We start from the raw sequence: 18,725 nt of genomic DNA on the forward strand, positions 1-18,725 counted from the left end.
ATGGAGATTGGAGCAAAGGAGCCTGGGGAGACTACTGCCTGGAAGCCTAAGTGACGATGGAAATGTTGTCGGTCGCTGGTCCTTGCCACATGCATCAAACATGACTAAGAAATGCATTTGCCTAGCAACCCATTCGCCATTCGCCATTCGCCATTCCCCCCATTAAATGGCAGCCACTTAAAGTCTTGAATAAGGTTTTCCGTTTTCCCCTTGGCAAAGTGCTAGTTCTTTTTCAGAGGGTCTTTAAGTGGGTCTCGAGAAAACTTGCCTCTCAATTAACTGAAAACTTTAAATGCAAACCAAAGTTGATTGAAGATGTTGGAATGGTTCTTAGGTGGCACTGTTTGATTAGGCAACAGTAACAGAAACTAAGCAAAAACCCATCAGTTCAGTTGGCCAAAAGTTTTGTCAATTAAAATATGAAAAATACGCCAGTCAGTCAGTAAGATGGAGATGTAGATGTAGATGGAGCTAGAGCTGGACAAACAGTCCAGTGAGCCCCAGTGCCAGTGCCAACTAATAAAAAGTTTTTTGCTGGCAAGTCGCAAAATGACATTGCAAGTAATATTTTGGCTATATTTGGCCCAACTTTCACTTGCAACTGTTGCCACTCAGCTGGGGGCAGGAGCAGCAGAAGGAGCAGAGGGAACAGGATCGGGACGAATTTGCATGCGCCCAGAAAGAGTGCCAGAAACTTTTATAATTAATAAATTATTTATGAAGAACGAATGAAAAGAGCCGGCCAAGGCAGGGAAGGCCAGGCCAAGGAAAACAGGAACAACCAGGACTGCAATTCACTTCATTTTAAATAATGAAAAATTGCTTTGCTTTTGCTCTTGGCCAGTGTCATAAATAAACAAGGACGACCGGGATGAGAACTTTTTTGCACAAAGCAAAGGAGCCAAATGCAATTTTCCTGCATTTGCAGCGAGTTTCGAGTTCGACTCGTCCACATTCAATGATCCACAACAGATCAGGGCCGCCAGTGAAGCGGAAATTCTAGTAGGTCCTCGTCCAGCCAGGCGCTGGACGACTAATCCATGCGGAATTGCGAATCGCCCTGGGTGCAAATTAATAACAAAAAGCCCAAGCCCAAGCCCAAGCTGAAGCTGAAGCCCTAGCTGAATGTGATTCTAAAGCCCACTGTGTTCCAGTGCCTCGCGAAAATCGTACAATTTGTTAGACGTTTGGCATTTGAATTGATTGAAAGCGCGGCCGAGTGAGCGATGCCATGGGATGCGATGCGGAACTTGAATGGAAATCAGAGTGGGATGGTGGTATGGCGGTGGCGGTGGCGGCAGGAGGCATTCAATATCAATTCCCAGAGTTTATAGCATGCCAAAAAGCGAGTGCAGTAAATTGAAGTTTCAAATGTGGCTACAGTGAGGCGGATTCCATGGCCAAGAATCCTCAACGCTTCAGCGCCTCTGTGAATCTGATCATTTTACCATTTTTACAACTTTCTGATTGGATTGCGATTGCCGTAATCGAGCTGAAAGGTGGAGCTAAGCCTAAGCAGCTAGCTCAAAGTTCATCTCTGAAAGTTTTAAAGTCAAAAGTTGGGTGCGAATGTTGTTAGTAGGAGTAGGGCCTTTGCTGTTGGCATCTATCTTTAAGGAATAAGGAATATAAGGTCCACCCTAGATGACTGTGAATGTGGCATGTTCTCAGCTCTGTGCTACTGCTGAGCTGATGAACAGGGCTACTGTGCTTTTATCCACTCTGGCACTCACTGGCTGCTACCGATATGGGATAAGTGCTTCCTGCCGATGCAATTGCTGCATCTGGCTCTAATGATGCCATAATTGCCTTTGTTCTGCCTGCCAGACTGTAAGTGATACGAGTATATCCCCACCTGCTCGGCTCGGCTTGGCTTGTCATTGTCAAGCAGATAAATGCCGAGTCGTCATAGTGCACATAATTGCCAGGGCGGACAAAGCGGCATCCTTAAAGCGTTTTCAAAGCGCTGGTATCAGCTTCCCAATCACGACAGACTTCCCCCTAAAATAGCCAACAACAAGACTAAAATGGAATTCATGGGATTTATATACAAGAGAGTAGGAGGGAAGCGCCTCAAAATAAAAGTCAAAAGTGTTGCCGGAGCATAAAATGGACGACAGTCCGTGAAATTAAATGCCAGCAGGACATTGAAAGCCAACTGACTCCTGCCAGTCTTTCTCCCCCCCAAAAACATCCGAGCAAGAGCGATTTGTGTGTGTGGCAGCGAAAAATTCACGCACAATTATTTTGCAACGACAAAAGTCATTAAAGTTCCCTTTTGTTATGTGGCAAATGTTTATGTAAAATTTATTTTGTTTCCGCTTTATAAGAGCCATCGAGTGTGAGAGGGGAGAAGAAGCAAAAAAAAAGGGAAAGGAAAAGGGAAAACAAAACAAGGAAACTAGCTGCGAAAGGCGGCACAGAAAGTTGCATTGTTTATGTTTATGGCTGTTGGCACATGCTTTATTTTTACGCAGATTTATTTATGGCTATTTTTACTGCATACTTTTCAGCTGCTCTACGGATGCTAAACCCCAACCCCAGCCCCAGCCCTGATGTTAACCTCAATTCCCCAGACACAGTGTCCGATAAAAACGAAATCCTTTTTTCTATTGATTTTCCCACTGGCCAGAAGCGATTATTTGTTTTGCATTTTCCACGCCGTCACCCAAATGACCCAAAAAAAAAAACACGCCAGCACGCAGCTTAGATGGTCTTTCTGGAGTGGTTTGGCTTACTGGATCTGGATAGCTGGTTTAGTGTCACTCTGATGGCATCTCCAACTCACACAAATCCCGAACAGAGGCATATGTCGGCATCCTAACCCTGTCCATTTCACGCTCCCTTGCGCACCAACACTTTGTGCAAATATTTATTGACTCTTTTGCATTGAATTATCATGCAGAGCTCCTGTCATATGAGACCATCAGAATTCCACCACGCCAATTCCCAGCGCCTATTAACTCATGACAACGACAACTGATTTCCCAGCGGCCTGTTTCCTCTACTACAACTTACACACAAATTCAAATTGCATTTATCTAATTTTGAGCTAAACACGCAGCCGCAGCCTTGGACTTGGACACAAGTCATGGCATTTCCCTCGAGCAATGCCTTTTGTTTGCCGATTCAGTTACAAACACCAACCAAACCCACCCGCTCTACCAATGAAAACATGTCAGATGATGATGATTTCTGTAAGTGATTACTCAATGCCTTTGGAAAATTGGCCAACCTGGGCATTCATTTCACTTTGTTCGAGTGGAGAAAATCCATTGATCAGGAGGCTGGCTTTCAATTTAATAGACGCCACGCTAATGATTCAACGGAATCCATTCACCTTTTGTCTGGCTCACTCATGCACCATTACATCTGTGTCTGTAGAAAGCGATTCAGAGGATATAGGATATAGAAGTTGTATTGATTTGCATGACCATGTTTATAGTACAATAGCAAATCCGCGACTCAGCTCAACTTTTGCAGGTCGTGCATTTCAATTGATTCGCGAGCGGGCTTTCAATGCCGTTCGTCCTTGTTGTAGTTTGTTCTTCTTTTTTTCGTTTTTTTTTCATTTTTTTATGTCCTGTTCGAGAGCGTGTGTTCCTGTTTCCTGTCACGGATACCTAACTGGGGGATACAGAAAAGAGAAAAAAAAAACAATGGAGCTTTGCAAATTACTTGCCAGCAGATGCACAGACACACACCCAACTGGTTAAGAGCAGCTGCTGCCGTCACTTTAAAGCCAATGTACCGTAAAATCGGGCCTGCAACTCAATTACGGGACATAGGAAACAGACCAGCTACTGCCGATCAGACGGCATTAACTTTAACATTAACATTCTCATTTGGCTTGCTGGCTCCGCGAAAGGATTTATTTATATTTTTGCATTATTGAAAAGCATTAAGCATTAAGAGATTAATGTGGCGGTTGACCAAAGCAATTTCATTGCGGCATATGACAGGGATTTCTCTTCAGGTTTGAAGTCGCCCAAAAGAATACCCTTTACTTCTTACGCAGGCGCTTCCCGGGCTCTTCATATGGACTGGGAATATCACTGGCTATCTCTGTCTCTTGAAGAGCTCCTTCTATATCCTCTTTCAGCTTCGCTTCTGCTCCACCCCTAAAATCTTCTATGTCAGAATCTTCTGATAATATCTCCATCTCTATCTCAGAATCTTCTGATAATATCTCTATAGCACAACGGGTTGGAAACCATCCTCGAATGGCAACCTTGCGCCTCTTGCCCTTCTCCTTTTCCTCCTGCGAGATCACTCTTTCGCCGTACAGCCAGTATTCCTGAATGCGAGTCACCTGTATGAGATCACCTGGCTGCAGGACAATGCGAGGATCATCGGCGCAGGGAATGTTAAGGGTTACCCACAAACCCTGGGAGATGATAGGCAACCAGTGTCCTGTGGCTGGATAAACGCATTTGTAGGTGCGAGTGCGAGCCCTTTTGTCCTTCTTTTGCGCCAGCTGTTCCCTGGTCAGCGTGTATTGATTACATCCCGGTAAGACTGGCCAGGAAATGCCATTGCCAGAGGATAAGAAAACCTCTCGGCAGTTGGCCTTCCAGTCTAGATTGTAGGGATAAACGAAGGCCTTAATTCGATTACCAGGAAAAGCATTGCGACGAAAATTCGCCTTCTTCACTATCCAACTCTCGATCTCAGTCTGGTTCCGAAACAGCACCTTCAGCTGCATGTACAGCAGCTTGATGCTTGCCAAGCCAGTGCCCGTTGAGATCCCAAGACTAACTAAACAGGCCATCAGATTTTTAGGAGTCAAGTGGACCGTGACCAAATGTTTCAATCCTTGTCTGACCAGCCAACGTTTCTGTAGTCCTTGGACTACGGCGCAGACCATTATAGTGCTTCCATGTATACTAGCCGATAGGAAAAAGAGAAGAAAGTAAATATAACTGGCCTGATTGGACCATCCAACGCAGTTGTTGATCCAAGGACAATGGTGATCCATCTTCATCACGCAACGATCACAGCGGCGGCAATGATGCGATCTGGGAGCCTTGTAGCCATCGCAGCGGGTACAGAATTGCAAGAACTCCGTGTCCTTGATCCTCTCGGGATACCACTTGACCGGCAGGTAACCAGGACCCACCATCAAGGATTTGAGAAAGTGATAGAGCGTGCCAAAGGTGTGTAGCCAGATAAGAGCGTAGTTTACCACAGATCCAAGATCCTTACCCGGTGTCCACCACATCGCATTCATTTCCACCACAGTCCAGGTGACAATCAGGGTCAGAACCATAAGTATTATGGGACCCCAGTGGAGAAGACGGCTTAAATCCTCCTTCAAATCGCCACTTGCCATTGTTAATAAAGATCGGAGACTGAAAAGATTATCGAGTAATTATCCAGTGAGTGGAAATTCCGGGTGTACTGCATCTGACATTCTCAATCGTTTGAGCCTCACATTTAGTGTAGTTAACCATGTCCGGTTGGGTCAATCGAAAAGGCTTCTGGCCAAATGGCGGATTAATTAAAAGACCCGGCCACATGTTGTTGGGCCCGCATAATGCCAGCGGTGTTTTTGTGTGTAATTAAATAAAGCACAACTATTTAAAACTCCGCACGGGGGGAATTTTCCACGATAATTTATAAAACTTATTTAAAAGGCAGCGACGGCGGCAGCAGCCAAGGGTGAAACTCCTGGCCCCGAGTATAAATTTGCTCTTAAGCCGCAAATGAAAAATATTTTAATCATAAAAAAAAAAAAAACGTAAATAAATTTAAAAACAATAAAAGTGCAAAATGCAGGCCATAAATAAAATGCAGCCTTAGTGAATGCCAGCCAGGCCAGCACAGTCGTCATCATGGCAGACAAACAGCCAGACTTTCCCTCGAACTGCTGCTCCTGCTGCTATTATTATTATTAAGAATTAATAGCAATATTTGCCGATGGTGTGTGGCTTAAAAAAAGGAAATATACAACCCAATATATATATATATGTTGGAGGCGGCAACAAAGCAACGCACGAATTCAATTGAATTTAAAATGTGCCATAAATTTATTGCATTCAATATGCGAGTTGCCAAGTTTATGATATCTGTGTGTGTGTGTGTATTCGAAGCACAAAGAACGGTATTTTGGTATTATTTATGGCGCCTGCATATATAACAATAATATTTTGGTAGCGCCAAATTCTTTCCCAAACATTTACTAATGCCATTAATTGATGATAAATGTTTCGCCGCACGCAGACAAAATGTAATCGATGCCGGGCAATAGAACGCACTTCCATTACACAGAGATTTCTTTTTCTATTGGCAGATTCTAATTCGCTAATTGGCTTTGTTCAGGGCTTTTAATAGCAGGTATTGGATTACAGTTTAAAGCTTAATTTCTACCAAAGTTAACTTTTTTCTGCCTAAAGATACGTTTTTGGTTCTATGGAAAGTTCATTCTTTCAGTGTACCCATTTCAGAATCCAACTCTGCAATCCCGAAACTCGGTTAGCAGGCTTTGTAATCGGTTGGCCGGAATATTTCGGACCTCCAGCTGGTGTCCTGATTTTGTTTATGAAATAGTTGCGTGGGCTGTTTGGGCCAATTACTCGCATGCAGTGTGGCCCCCTGCAAAGTGTACATCCACTCGTACCCTTTCGATTTTCCCAGCTGGCTGAGCAGCACATGACCATGTAATGAGTCTCCAAGCGGGGATTTGTGCGGCTTGCAAGTCTCGTTAACTTGGTTAACAAGCGACGTCATTTACCACAATGCGGCACTAGGGTCTAACAAGGCAAAGTGACAATTGGCCAGGAGCAGAGGTGCAAAGGTGTCAAATTCGTTGGAATGGTAATAAGGCTTTGAAGGCATAGTGAATTCTGTAAAACTAAATTAAATTTTATAGATCAAAGACACCTCACAAATAACACTGTTAACCACTAGTCCAAAGCAAAGTTGCTAAGGAAAAGGAAAACCTTTGCCAATCGGAATTTAAAACCCATATCCATGGCTGTCCCATAGCTGGTGGCAACATATCCTCGCTGTTTCACTGGCAAAAAGCAATCTATTTTGCTCCGCAGATTAGATGGCAATAAAATTGATTGAAACATAATTGCAAATTGATACAATAGCCAGGGAAAATTGCCCGGAAATGCCAAGAGCCAAAGGCAATCTATAAGCGTAACGAAAATTACTTCAAAGCGACGAGAAACGACAAAGAATCGTAACGCGTCGTCATCGTATCGTATCGACCATTATGTGCAGTTAGATGAACATCTGAGAGCAGCTTATTGAACTGGCTTAAATGGAGCTGGCATCTTGTCTTTATCAAATGAAAGGGGTTTCTAGGGAACTAAATAAATTCAAAGTGGCAAAAGTCAAACTGCACAGGAAAAACAAGGAGTTTGTTGATTAACTTTCTTTACATATTCTTTTATTTTAGGAAATAACATCCAATCGGGTTTATTTAGGTTAAAATTAAGGCAGTAGTCCTTCTTTTTTGATTACCAATTCAACATAAAGTCAAATTTTGAAAGGCAACATCTCTTTTTTTCAGTCTACTAAGAAATCCAACAAACCTTTTGCAATAAAATCGCTTCAATTATGCCTCAAGTTGCCTCCAGAGCCCTTTAGGTATCTTATATACTTAACCATATAATTTTTCGTCAATGCCAAGAGTTTATTACGGAGTGCAGAGAGTCACTGCAACTCGCGAAATGAACAGCCAAGGGCGACTTTTGTGCATGTGAGATGAAGACGCTGTGGCTGTATCCATAGAAACTTTTTTACGCAAACTTATTTACTTAATTTGAAAATTAAATTCCGGCATTAAAACGCATAAATGACACTTGAGCCCGACTCTATGGAAGTCTGTGGATATATGTCTGTGTGTGTGTGAGTTTGTTTTTCTTATCAAAATGCCTGCGGCAGAGTGCTGGCAAATACCCTCGCATGGGGCAAAGAGAGAGTATATATCCCTTAAGACAAACAACGCGTACAAAACGAGTGAGGCTTTCAAGGGAGGAGCTGCTGGGAATCGAGGCTGAAACCGAGGCTCTGAGCCTGGCCAAGTGCACGCTTAAAAGTCAAAAGTGCAGAAAAATGCATGGCATACAAAGGGGAGGGGGGAGGGTAAGGATGGAAAGGATGGAAAAGACGCTGCCAAGACAAACAAGCCAGTGAGGAAGGCATATAAATTGCGTTACTTGTGCGGGTGGCTTGGAAAAAGGAAATAAGGGGTGGGAGGGGTGTTTGGAAAAGAGGGGGGGAGGGGGAAATGCCGGCGGGGGGTAAACGTTTTTGGTGTTTGACATACGACGTGCATTAGCAGCAAAGTCAAGGATTAGCGCCACTTGTCTTGAGAGCCGGGCCCAAAACCCGCACCGCATGAAATTTAAATACAATTCAGCCATTAAAGTGACTGCGAATCAATTTGGCCAACACACATATATAGTAACTATATATATATATAGTCCCAATGCGACGCGAGCGCTTAATGCGGCCAATTCAATTTGGCCAACACACGGGAGTCCCATAAAAGCCATGCCCATGCAGCACATTGGACACAATTTGGCATTTAAGGCATTTGGCTTTAATGGTTTGAACTTTTTCAACTGCAAGTTCAGGCCAAATAGATAGCTCACATAGCCACACACACACACACACAATGAGAGAAAAAAATGATAGAAAAAAAATGAAGGAAAAGCGGAAAGAGCGGAAAGACGTCAAGGAAATGCCAAAGCTATCGCAAACGCGTTTCGCAATTTTTGAAGGATGTGTTAAGTCAAAAAATATGCAAATTTCACACACACCGCCATGTTCGGCCGGGCGGAGTTAATACGGCCCAAAGGCTGCCTCAGGATCTAACAGGCCCCCCGATTCGAAAATATACATACATACAGATATAGACAGGAGCTACACACACATAGATAGATGGGAGGCTTGTGAGGGCGCCGTACGTGTAATGCATACGAAAGTAGTGAAAATATCATCAATGGCAAAATATGAATATCTAAAAGGGATAACGAAAAATGGAGTCAAAACGAACAGCAAAAGGGGATGGGAAAAAAAAACGAAGGAAGGAAAATGCCAGATGGAAGTGAGACGAACGCCTGGGCCTGGGAAAAAGTGCAAATGTCAGTTTCGAAGTGCCACGAACTCGGCGAAGGGGAAGTCGAGCGGCTCAGTTCATGACATTTGACTGAAAACTAGACAATTTCCTGGGTCTCCTCCAAGCTGTTCTGCTGACATGTTCTGGTAATCAGTTTTCCTAGTAATTGCATCAGTTCTTGTTTTTTTTTCCGAAAGTATCTTGAAACCTCGCGAAACGTTTTCACTTAGATATTATCCTATTAATGGCGAATTCATGGGCCACGGCCTCTTCTTTAGCTATCGCAAAGCGGATAGGAGGCTCTTAAAAAACGCTCAAACGGAGTCTGCGATTTGGGCCCAGTCTCAGATTCACACAGATCCTGTTCCAGGGCCAGCATAAATTTGGCGAGAGTCTGTTGTAAATTACATTTGAAGTAGCAGCTCGCACATAAATCTTTAGAGGCCAGGCGAGGGGGCCAGCAAGGAAATAATGCAAATAAAAATAATACAGTGATGAGACATTATTCGAATGGTAGACTTTAAGCTAACAGAGGCTTATAAGTTAGAGGGATTTGTATAATATTTTACATTTTTAAAGATCGCAGGCTCTTAACTTCTGCTTCTCATTATAATAAGATCCTCAGCATCCCACACATAAAATGTTACACTTTTCCATTATAATAAGTACAAATATGTCCAATAATAAATGCCTTAAAAATATAGCCACTCCATAGGTAGACAGAAAAATAAAAAGTCATGCAAACACACACTGTGCGAGAAAACTGTGTCATTCCCTGAATGTCGCCCTGCCAGTGTCTGTGTGCAGCTGCATCGGTGTCTGTGTGCCAGTGTCCTGTCTCTGTTTATGCTCTTATTTTGTATTTGTATATGTATATATATGTGTGTGTGTGTGTTTGCATCCGCCATTTCATCCGAGGAGCAACTTGAATTACGCACGCCGCAAGTGAAGTAATGAGCACACAGCTGCAGCTTGAGGGACTTGGCGTTGTTGCTGTTGTTGTTGGGCCAACAAGGATGGCGCACCGGAAACGGAAATAAATATTAAAGCTGCAAGAGGCGGCAACGGGCAGCCACAATAAATACAATATAAATATGCGATATTTTCAAAAGTCCAACTAATAAATAAACCCTGCCAAGAAGGGAAGAGAGAGCTTCCACACCGCCACGTAGTTTTTTTCCCTATGGCCAGCCAGCCAATTGGATAGCGAGTGCTTGGACATCGCCTGATAAACGATGCTAAGCAAATAATATAAATGCCAAGCAATTTATGTGGTGTAAAAGTTTGTATTTACCCGCTAGTCCATATCGTACCAAAGTGCCACGATATAAAAACGGGAATTCAAGATGTTTTATTGAGTTATGACTACAACTTAACTGAAAACTGAATTGCCATGGCTTGCCATAAAATGCTTTTTATTTCATATTTATTCTTCCATCAAATGGATATAGAAAGCGTTATAGAGTTAGGAGTCCTTTGCTAGAGAGGTAAACTTATTTAGGAAGAAACCTTAGCTTGATATTTTCTAAAAAAGAAAGTTACTTATTAAACCTTTGATAAGATTAATACCTCTTTGACTTCTCATATTCCTTTCTCCCCTCATCAAATGCAATTGCCACTCAAAAGGTAACTACTAAATTTGTGCAACCTCACGCACCTTGTCCTGGCAATTTGGCAAAGTCTAATATAATCATAAAAGCAGGCAAAAAGGCAAAAATTTTTGCAGCAGCATTTGGCCATAAGTTTCTCCAGCTCATTTTATGGCTTTGTTTCATTTTGTGTGCTGCTCAGCTCCTCCTCGGTCTGTTTATGGTCTGAATTATTGAAATTGACTGGCAACTGGCAACTGGCAACACGTTGTTGCCAAAGGGAGAGAAGTGAGTGAGTCTGGCGTAGAAAATGGATAGCTGAGGGAATAGGGATGAGGTTCATCTCATTTAGGGCGGGACAGGTGCACCAGGTGCGTTTCATTTGCCATGCAAAGCTAAATGAATTGCAAGTCAAAGTAGTTAAAAGCGGCCAGGCCATTCAGACGGATGAGCAGATGGATAGACAAGCTGGTTGGTTCGTTGGCTGACTGGCTGGCTTGGCTGGCTTGGCTGGCTTTGCTGGCAGACAACAAAGGCGAAATGCAAACTCATTTAAATTGCTCGAGGACAGGCAAATCAAATTGTAAGACAGGCGAAGGACATGGACAAAAACTTTGAGATGCGCCACATGCTTAAGTAACTGGCGATAGACAACAACAAGAGCAGCATCCTTGCCAGAAGCAGCGTCGGCAACACATACCATCAGCAACACGAATACCAATACATCAGTGTGTCGGACAAATGGGGCATGCGGCACAAATACACTCTCGCCTGCAAGTTGCCGGCGGCAACGACGACATTGCAGCTTTGGCCAACGGAGCGACACCAATCTGGCCCAGAGTAAAAGAGGATACCCTATTTCCAGGACCCAATCCCATCAGCATCAAAATCAACCTCCCCAACATCCCACCAACAGCAACAACAGCAACAACAACATCATCATCGTCGTCGTCGTCATCCTCGCCAGGAACCTCTGCATTGTCGTCATCTTTTCAGAGTGCTTAAGGGCTGCATAAAAGCATTTATTATTAGATTTGATTCAATTTTCTATTCACTTACGTTATGAAAATGTGGCTCGCCGTGTTTCCCACCACCAAGCTTTTTCCCGCTTTCTCTCGCTGCTGCACTTAATTCAAAGCGGTAAATAAAAAATCAATGTTTTGCTTTTACTCGAACTAAAACCGAACGACGACGACGATACGAGACGTACGATGGGAAACGGGAGCAATCGCGTAATTTCATTTGCATAAAAGTCAATTGGATTTCGTGCCATGGAACAATTTCAATAATTGCAAACGCCTGCCATAGATTTCTAGCTCCTCTAAGCTAAGCCACTGTAGGCCAGTAGAGTCTTCTATTCCAGGACCTGGGCTTTTTAGGTTCTACATCCTAGGATTTTGTGTTGTCGCCATTGTGTCGCCCGCCCATTGCGCCCATTGCTCCACATCGTGCCCACCAAAAAAACACCGCCCACTTTCGAGGCGAACTAGAGTTTTCTAGCCAACACACACACACAAACACACATAGAGACATGGGAAGAGCAAAAGCCAAAGGCGACATCCATAAACTGTAATCAAAAGCTATTATCTCTACTGGGCAACATCACCCCCTTGCCACCCTGCCACCCTGCCAGCGACCACCCACCATTCCGGTCTAGTTTTTGGCAACATTTTTCTAAACCATAAATTTCGAAAGCAAATTCAATGGAATTTGCTTGCCAAAAATCGGAGGCTTCCGCTATTTCCAGCTAACCATGGCCATGTTCAAAATTTAAAGAATTGGCCAGAAATTTAGACCGACAACCGGGGGAATAATGGAAAATGGAAAATGGAAACTGAATAGTTTATTTTTAGCATAAATAAATTATGAAAAACTGAAATGCTGCTCGGACATAAGCTGATTGCCGGCTGTCTATATTTATTTATTTAATTATTATTTTATTTTTTTTATTAATTTATTTTTACGTTTTCCTTGCCCGCCAGCAAATCCCTTGAGCGAAATTGTAAATTAATTTTTGCGCAACAATTTCGATTTTAATAACTAGAAACATTGTCACTTAGTTTGCATATTTAATTACATGTTTTTTCTGATCTGCTTTTTTATAGATATATTTTTTCATTTCATTACTATTCACAGCTTAGTTTGGCTGGGATATTAAAGTAATTATAAAAGTGACTTAAAGCCTGCTAGCGAGGTCAGAAACTAATTTCAATTCGTTGAGCACATAATTAAGTTAAACTAATGCCAATGCATGCAACGATAAATTGTCATGGGCCAGGCCTAAATAATTCATTATGCATTCTCCACGAGCAACGACATCGAGATGACAAAACCAGGATACTCGTACGAAGGACCCTTTTGAGATGTTAAGAAATATTACTTAGATTTTTGAGGGGGGGTGTCCGGTCGTGTGTGCATATATTAAGGCAGGCATAAATATCAAGTACAGAGCCGAAAAGCATATTGTAATGTGACTGCACACGAATGGGAAGGGATAGTCAGTCCATGTTGCATATGACGAGCTTGGGAAAGATGGCAAAGGACGTGCACATTTGCCAAAAATTACAGTTATTACTGCAGACAGTCCTCGTCCTTGCTGGCCACCCTACCTCTTCCCTACCCTTTTCAACCACAAAATTCGACCCACAAGACGCGATTGTGGCTGCATTGGAAAATTTAATTCAATTGCCGGTTGGCAGGCACATAAATCCTGCACTTTATTGCATCCGCAGTACGCAATGCACAGCCACAAGGCGATGGCGGCGGCACTTTTGCCCAGGATGGCCATTTTAATGAGCTAACGAAAATTTGCTTTATTAGATGTTGCAGATTGAGATATATGTACATGTGCTGCTGCTGCTGCTCTGAATCAGAGCAGAGACCATTCAAATGGGCCATCAATTTTTATTTATCCTTGCGTTTTACTCTCTCAACGAGCAATGAGCGGGCAATAACCGTAAACAGAGCGACCGGAAGTAGAGCACTTTAGCGACATCCGGCGGCCTCGCAACGTTCACTTCCTACTTTCGATATTTACGTGCTACTTTTGAGTTAATTCCCTTGTATTTGCCTTTGCCATTTCCTTATTACATTGCCCTACTGCCAATGCCTATGGTAGGCTACCCTCTGGTGGCTTTAAGTTTTCTCCAGCTGAAAGCTGAAAACTGAAAAAGGCTTAAACTGAGGCGCTTAGGCTAAAGCCCCTCCGAGCTAAAGTCCGAAACGAAGCGAAATATCATATCGCACACAATGCAGCCTCCCAATTAGACTTAAATGCATGCAGCCGTGCAAGGAGTAGCAGCGGACCCAGGATCCTGAGTCCTGAATCCGGAATCCTGGCTCCTGCTCGACCCATCTCTCCTCCCTTTTAGACAAACAATCCCTGGCCCAGACCAAAAAAAAAAAAAAAAATATATGAGAAATGCGCCAACTGAACGTCGCGGCGGGGTAATTGAAAAGGAAAATGAAAAACATGCCGCGAGCCAGAAATGAAAAGGTGGAAGCCAGCAGCCAGCTGCCAGCAGCTCAAGCAACGAAGTTGGAAATACCCTTCAGCGAAGAATGTCAAAGACAATGGTGGACTGTCCCCCATGGAAATACGTAAAATGCTTTAAATAATTCCCACCCACTTTAAAGGTTGAATCTCAACAGGCCGACCACCCTTTTGGGAACCGGAACCCATCAGACCCTCAGCTTTTCAGTTAATAAAAGGTAATAACGACAAAGTTACCTCCTGTTTGTTTGTTTTTCGCCTTTCAGCTGTTTCTTCCGCTTGTTTCCCCGAATCCGGCCAGCCACTTGTGCCTTGTATCTTGAGCCCGAATGCAGGTCATTTGGCAATTAGGTCGCCGTACTGCCTGCCGGCGCTTCCTTTTAACTCATGAATCTACCAAAAAAAAAAAAAAAAACAGTACCCAGTGTCATTTGATTTATGCATTAAATTCGCCACCGCCCACGATTGCTAATTAAATTCTACTCAAATAATCAAACAGACAATCTGCAGACGTCGCAACTTCCCGGCCACTTTAGAATTCGAGGACTGCCGCCACCAGCAGCCACAACAATAACCACGGAATGCGACTGCAACAGCAGCTGCGGCATCTGCAGCCTTTCTATTTACCAGTTTTATCTAGGAGGAAGGCTGTCAGCCTCCGAGGCACTTGGACAAAAAATGTACAAAAGGGCCCAATACGAAGTGGATTTGACAACGTTTAAGGAAAAGGCAATGGGAGTAAACTCTTTACTATCAAAAATTAATTTAAATCTATAAAGACATACTGTTTTCCTCTTTAACGACCTCTGATTCCATAAATTCCCAACTAACTTCAGCAGATTATTATATAAAAAGCATTTTCAAAGGTTGTTTGCTCTAGAAAGAGGATTTTCCTATTAAATTACAAGAAATATTGGCAAAGAAGGCCTTAAGAAATCATCAGAAATTCCCCATAATTACACTCTAAATTCATTTTACATAAAAAAAATCCAAAACTTACAAAGTTCAAGAAGAAAATCATAATTATTTTTCGTAGTGCATGGAGTCCTATGGTTTCCACTTTTTCACACTGCTCAAGTGGCCAGCGGAGAGCGGCATCCTCGAGCATAATGAACACTTGACTCCTTTGGCTTTTGCCCGTCTCCTGCAGATGACAATGCCCAGTGCAAACATTTCACCGCAGGCTAAGACAAAGGGCTGACAAAATGAAGCGAGTGGTTCGCGAGTCCTTGGGTCCTTGAGGTTTCAAGTGGTCTTTTGAGGCGCAAAATGGGCAGAGACCATTGACCGGCTATAGCTATAAAGTTTCGATGCTCCACCAATTGACCCAAAATAAGGAATGCAGTAGCAGAAACAGCCGCATCGTGGATGTGAATTCTTTATGCCTTCTTGGTAGTCGAAAATATGCGAGCAATGCTGATACTTACCTGCTTTTAAACCTATCTCTTGGCCATCAACATAAGTTAATACAACTAAAAGCCCCCAGAGGGTTCTGCACGTTCCTCTCTACGCCATTCATTTGCCTATGTAAATTGTGGGTCCCGCATAAATTACAAAATTAGTCGAAATAGGAACACACGAATTTCATGTCGTCATCCCTGGGCTATGTCTACCGTAGCAAAGAAAAGAGAGAGAAAAAAAACTATTTCAATTTAAATTCTTATCGTATCGTAGGAAACTAAGCAAATGAGTCCGGGATATCTACACCCATTGGCAATCTTTAAGAGGCCTTGTTCTACCTTGTTCTCGAATGTCCTTGTGCTTGGCAATGTTGCTTGGGCCATAAGCCGCTTAGCTTTCACTATTGCCAGGCCTAACTTTTAACGTTTCGACGCCTTAAAGATTGCCTTCAGGTTCCACTTTTCAGCCAGAGAGAGCAGCCACATCCCTCTGAACATTGCCACATCGCCTCCTGGTATCACATATCTTACTTAACGTGCCTGCGAGACTTTTTTCATTAGGATAAGTCTATTTTATGCCAAACATCCGCCCCACAAAACACACACACAGAGAGCCCAGCACACATGCCAGCCACATGGCACATGGAAGTTTTTGGATTCGTTCTGGAGTCTGAAGTCTGGATTCGGAAGCCACGGATTCTGGATGGTCCTGGCCTTTGCCAAAATGTTTATTTGGTTCGTCGTGTTATTTATTTTATGGCACCTTTTGCCATACTTTATTTTTTCTCAGCTATTTGGCTGCTTTTCGGTTACAGCTGTGACGCCTGCTGCCTGCTACCTTCTAGCTGCTCCTCGATGGCTGCTCATCGATATAACAATATCCTTTTGATGTAATTTCCGCTTATGGCTTATTTTCACAATGGCAGGTGTAAAGGTAATCGTTGATTGTAAGTGCCTGCCAAGCCAGCCGACAGGATTTTATAAGCTAGATGTGTCTATATGTATGTGTAAATGGTGTGGGATGATTGTGTATGTGTGTGTGTGTGTTTGTTTGGCTTTTATGTCAATTCTCAATTATATTTCAATCATTTTTATTACATCTCCTAATGCCCAAAGAAGATTACTTGCCATCATAAATAAGTTATAAATTTAATTGGAAAAGCTATCTCTATGTGTGCGTGTATCTACGCCATTTTGGATTGGATCTATATGTATTATATATAGCTGTGTGTATGTGTGTAGCTGATGAGGTGGGTAAAAATCTGTGTCCATGTCTGTCCTCATATGTATCTCCGTATTATTCCTCCTCATTTCCGTCGCTTAATTAGTTGCTAAATTATTACCACTCCGGGCTGACACGGACGCATCTCAAGTGACAGGCAATCGATACGATACGTTGATGTTGCTGTGACCGGCCTTGCTCTTTATTGTTGCACATTTGATTTCAATTGATTTGCGGCACGCTTGACACTCGTGACACGCGACGAAAACAATGCCAATCATGGCTATGGCTGGCAATTCGCGTTAATTTCCACATGGAATAAGGCCGCATAATTGTGGCACTTGTTTCGCTGAAAATTGGCTTAGCTGGTAATGCGTATACGCAACGTAAATCACCCAAGGGGTGTATCTACACCAATGCGTTAAGCATACGCCCCGTTGTGCGGAAAATGTGACACTTATCCGTTTGATAATGTAGATACCTTTGTGTTAAAGATTTGACAGCTACAAAAAATATTTCTATATATATATTTATAGAAAATACCGGGAATATATTTTGCAGTTAAAGGAATTTTAGGTCTTTGCCTTTTTTACTATTAATTTCTTTTTTTTTTTAACAAAAATTGAATTTTCAACCTACAAATGCCACGTATTTTTCTCTGTGCCAAAGACAATGTAATAAAGAATTCTTAATTAGCATATAAATTGCAGGCAGATGACCGTTTAACACTAGAAGGCCGCTTAAGGGAGATCAACAATGGACTTTAAATCAAAAGGGAATACGAATGAAATCTCATTACTTACCAATAAATTTAAATCCACTCGCTTGAGCTGAGTTCCAAGAGTTCGTTTGGCATTCAGGTGTTAAGATATACGGCGGCACGCACCGTAAGTTACGGGTTGCTTTATAAATAAATACATCCGTGGCACAGTTTCTTTTTTTACTTTTTGTTGTTGTTGTTATTTTGGCGCAGCTGCTTGTTGCCAAGGTGCTGATTGCAATTACTTGTGTGTGACGACGACCCGTTACTGTTGAGTGTGGCAAAATGGGAGTATGGCGGAATTCCACGCCCACCTCATTCGCTGCCGCATGTTTACGGCCGACCACATCAGCTGTGTGGCATAGCCAGTGCCAGTGGCAAAAGCAACAGGCAATAATGCCGTACTCGTTGTAGCCCACTTGTCCGGGAACCAGGAGGACCACACCAGAACTCTGGGTACTCTCGCCTCGTACCCCATATTCCACACTCCGACCCGGATACGGCGATTCACAGCCGATGAATTGCGTGACTGTGCAAGTGAAGCTGTGGATATAATAAAAGTAATTAACAAGTGTTTGCGCTGCATGATGCGGAATTTCAGCCGCGGATAAGCGAGCATACGTGTGGCATATGGAATCTACGAGTGTATATATGTACGGAGCGAAGGTGTGCGAGGTGTCCCCTCATCTTCTGCTGCTACTGAATGGCATACTGAATACGGAATTCGGAAAGGGAATTGCTTTAAGTGGCGCACAAAAAAAAAAGTCTAATAACGAGCCCGGAGATAAAAGGGCAAGCGATCGGATCGGAACACAACCCATCCACATACCCATTCTGATTCCCATTCCCATTCCAAGTGGAGCCGAAAATCTCTCGACAAATACTTTTGACAGCCCGGGATATTTGATGCTCGAAAAACAACAGAACGTAAATTGAAAAGTTTTACACTTAATGCAGGTGTGTGAGTGTGAGTGTGTGGGTGGGTGAGTGTGTGAGTGTGTATAGGTATGGGGGGAGCAGCTGTGTGCGTGCGATTGTGTTTCGCAACTCCGCTTGAAGGGCCCCAAGCTGGAAATCAATTTGTGTGCATTTATTGAAAATTGAATTTCCAATGAGCAGCGGCGCGTGCACACATGTTGCTCCATGCATGGACTTTCGTCCTTCATCCTTAAATTGACTACTGAA

At 43.0% G+C, this 18,725-nt stretch overlaps 1 protein-coding gene across 1 annotated transcript; it reads right to left on the bottom strand.

Annotated features, from left to right (window-relative positions):
- Positions 1-3,846: 3,846 nt before the first annotated feature.
- LOC108108286 (palmitoyltransferase ZDHHC6) lies at positions 3,847-5,360 on the bottom strand. Its single transcript, XM_017216289.2, has one exon. The coding sequence runs from the start codon at positions 5,330-5,332 to the stop codon at positions 4,004-4,006; it is 1,329 nt and encodes a 442-aa protein (XP_017071778.2). The 5' UTR covers positions 5,333-5,360; the 3' UTR covers positions 3,847-4,003.
- Between the last annotated feature and the right edge of the window lie 13,365 nt (positions 5,361-18,725).

This window comes from Drosophila eugracilis, unplaced genomic scaffold (genome assembly GCF_018153835.1).
Source record: "Drosophila eugracilis isolate 14026-0451.02 unplaced genomic scaffold, ASM1815383v1 contig_1825, whole genome shotgun sequence".
Classification (NCBI taxonomy): Eukaryota; Metazoa; Arthropoda; class Insecta; order Diptera; family Drosophilidae; genus Drosophila; species Drosophila eugracilis.

Bases quoted from the DNA above. Each gene is read 5' to 3' on its own strand.
- LOC108108286 (XM_017216289.2), bottom strand. From the start codon at position 5,332: ATGGCAAGTGGCGATTTGAAGGAGGATTTAAGCCGTCTTCTCCACTGG.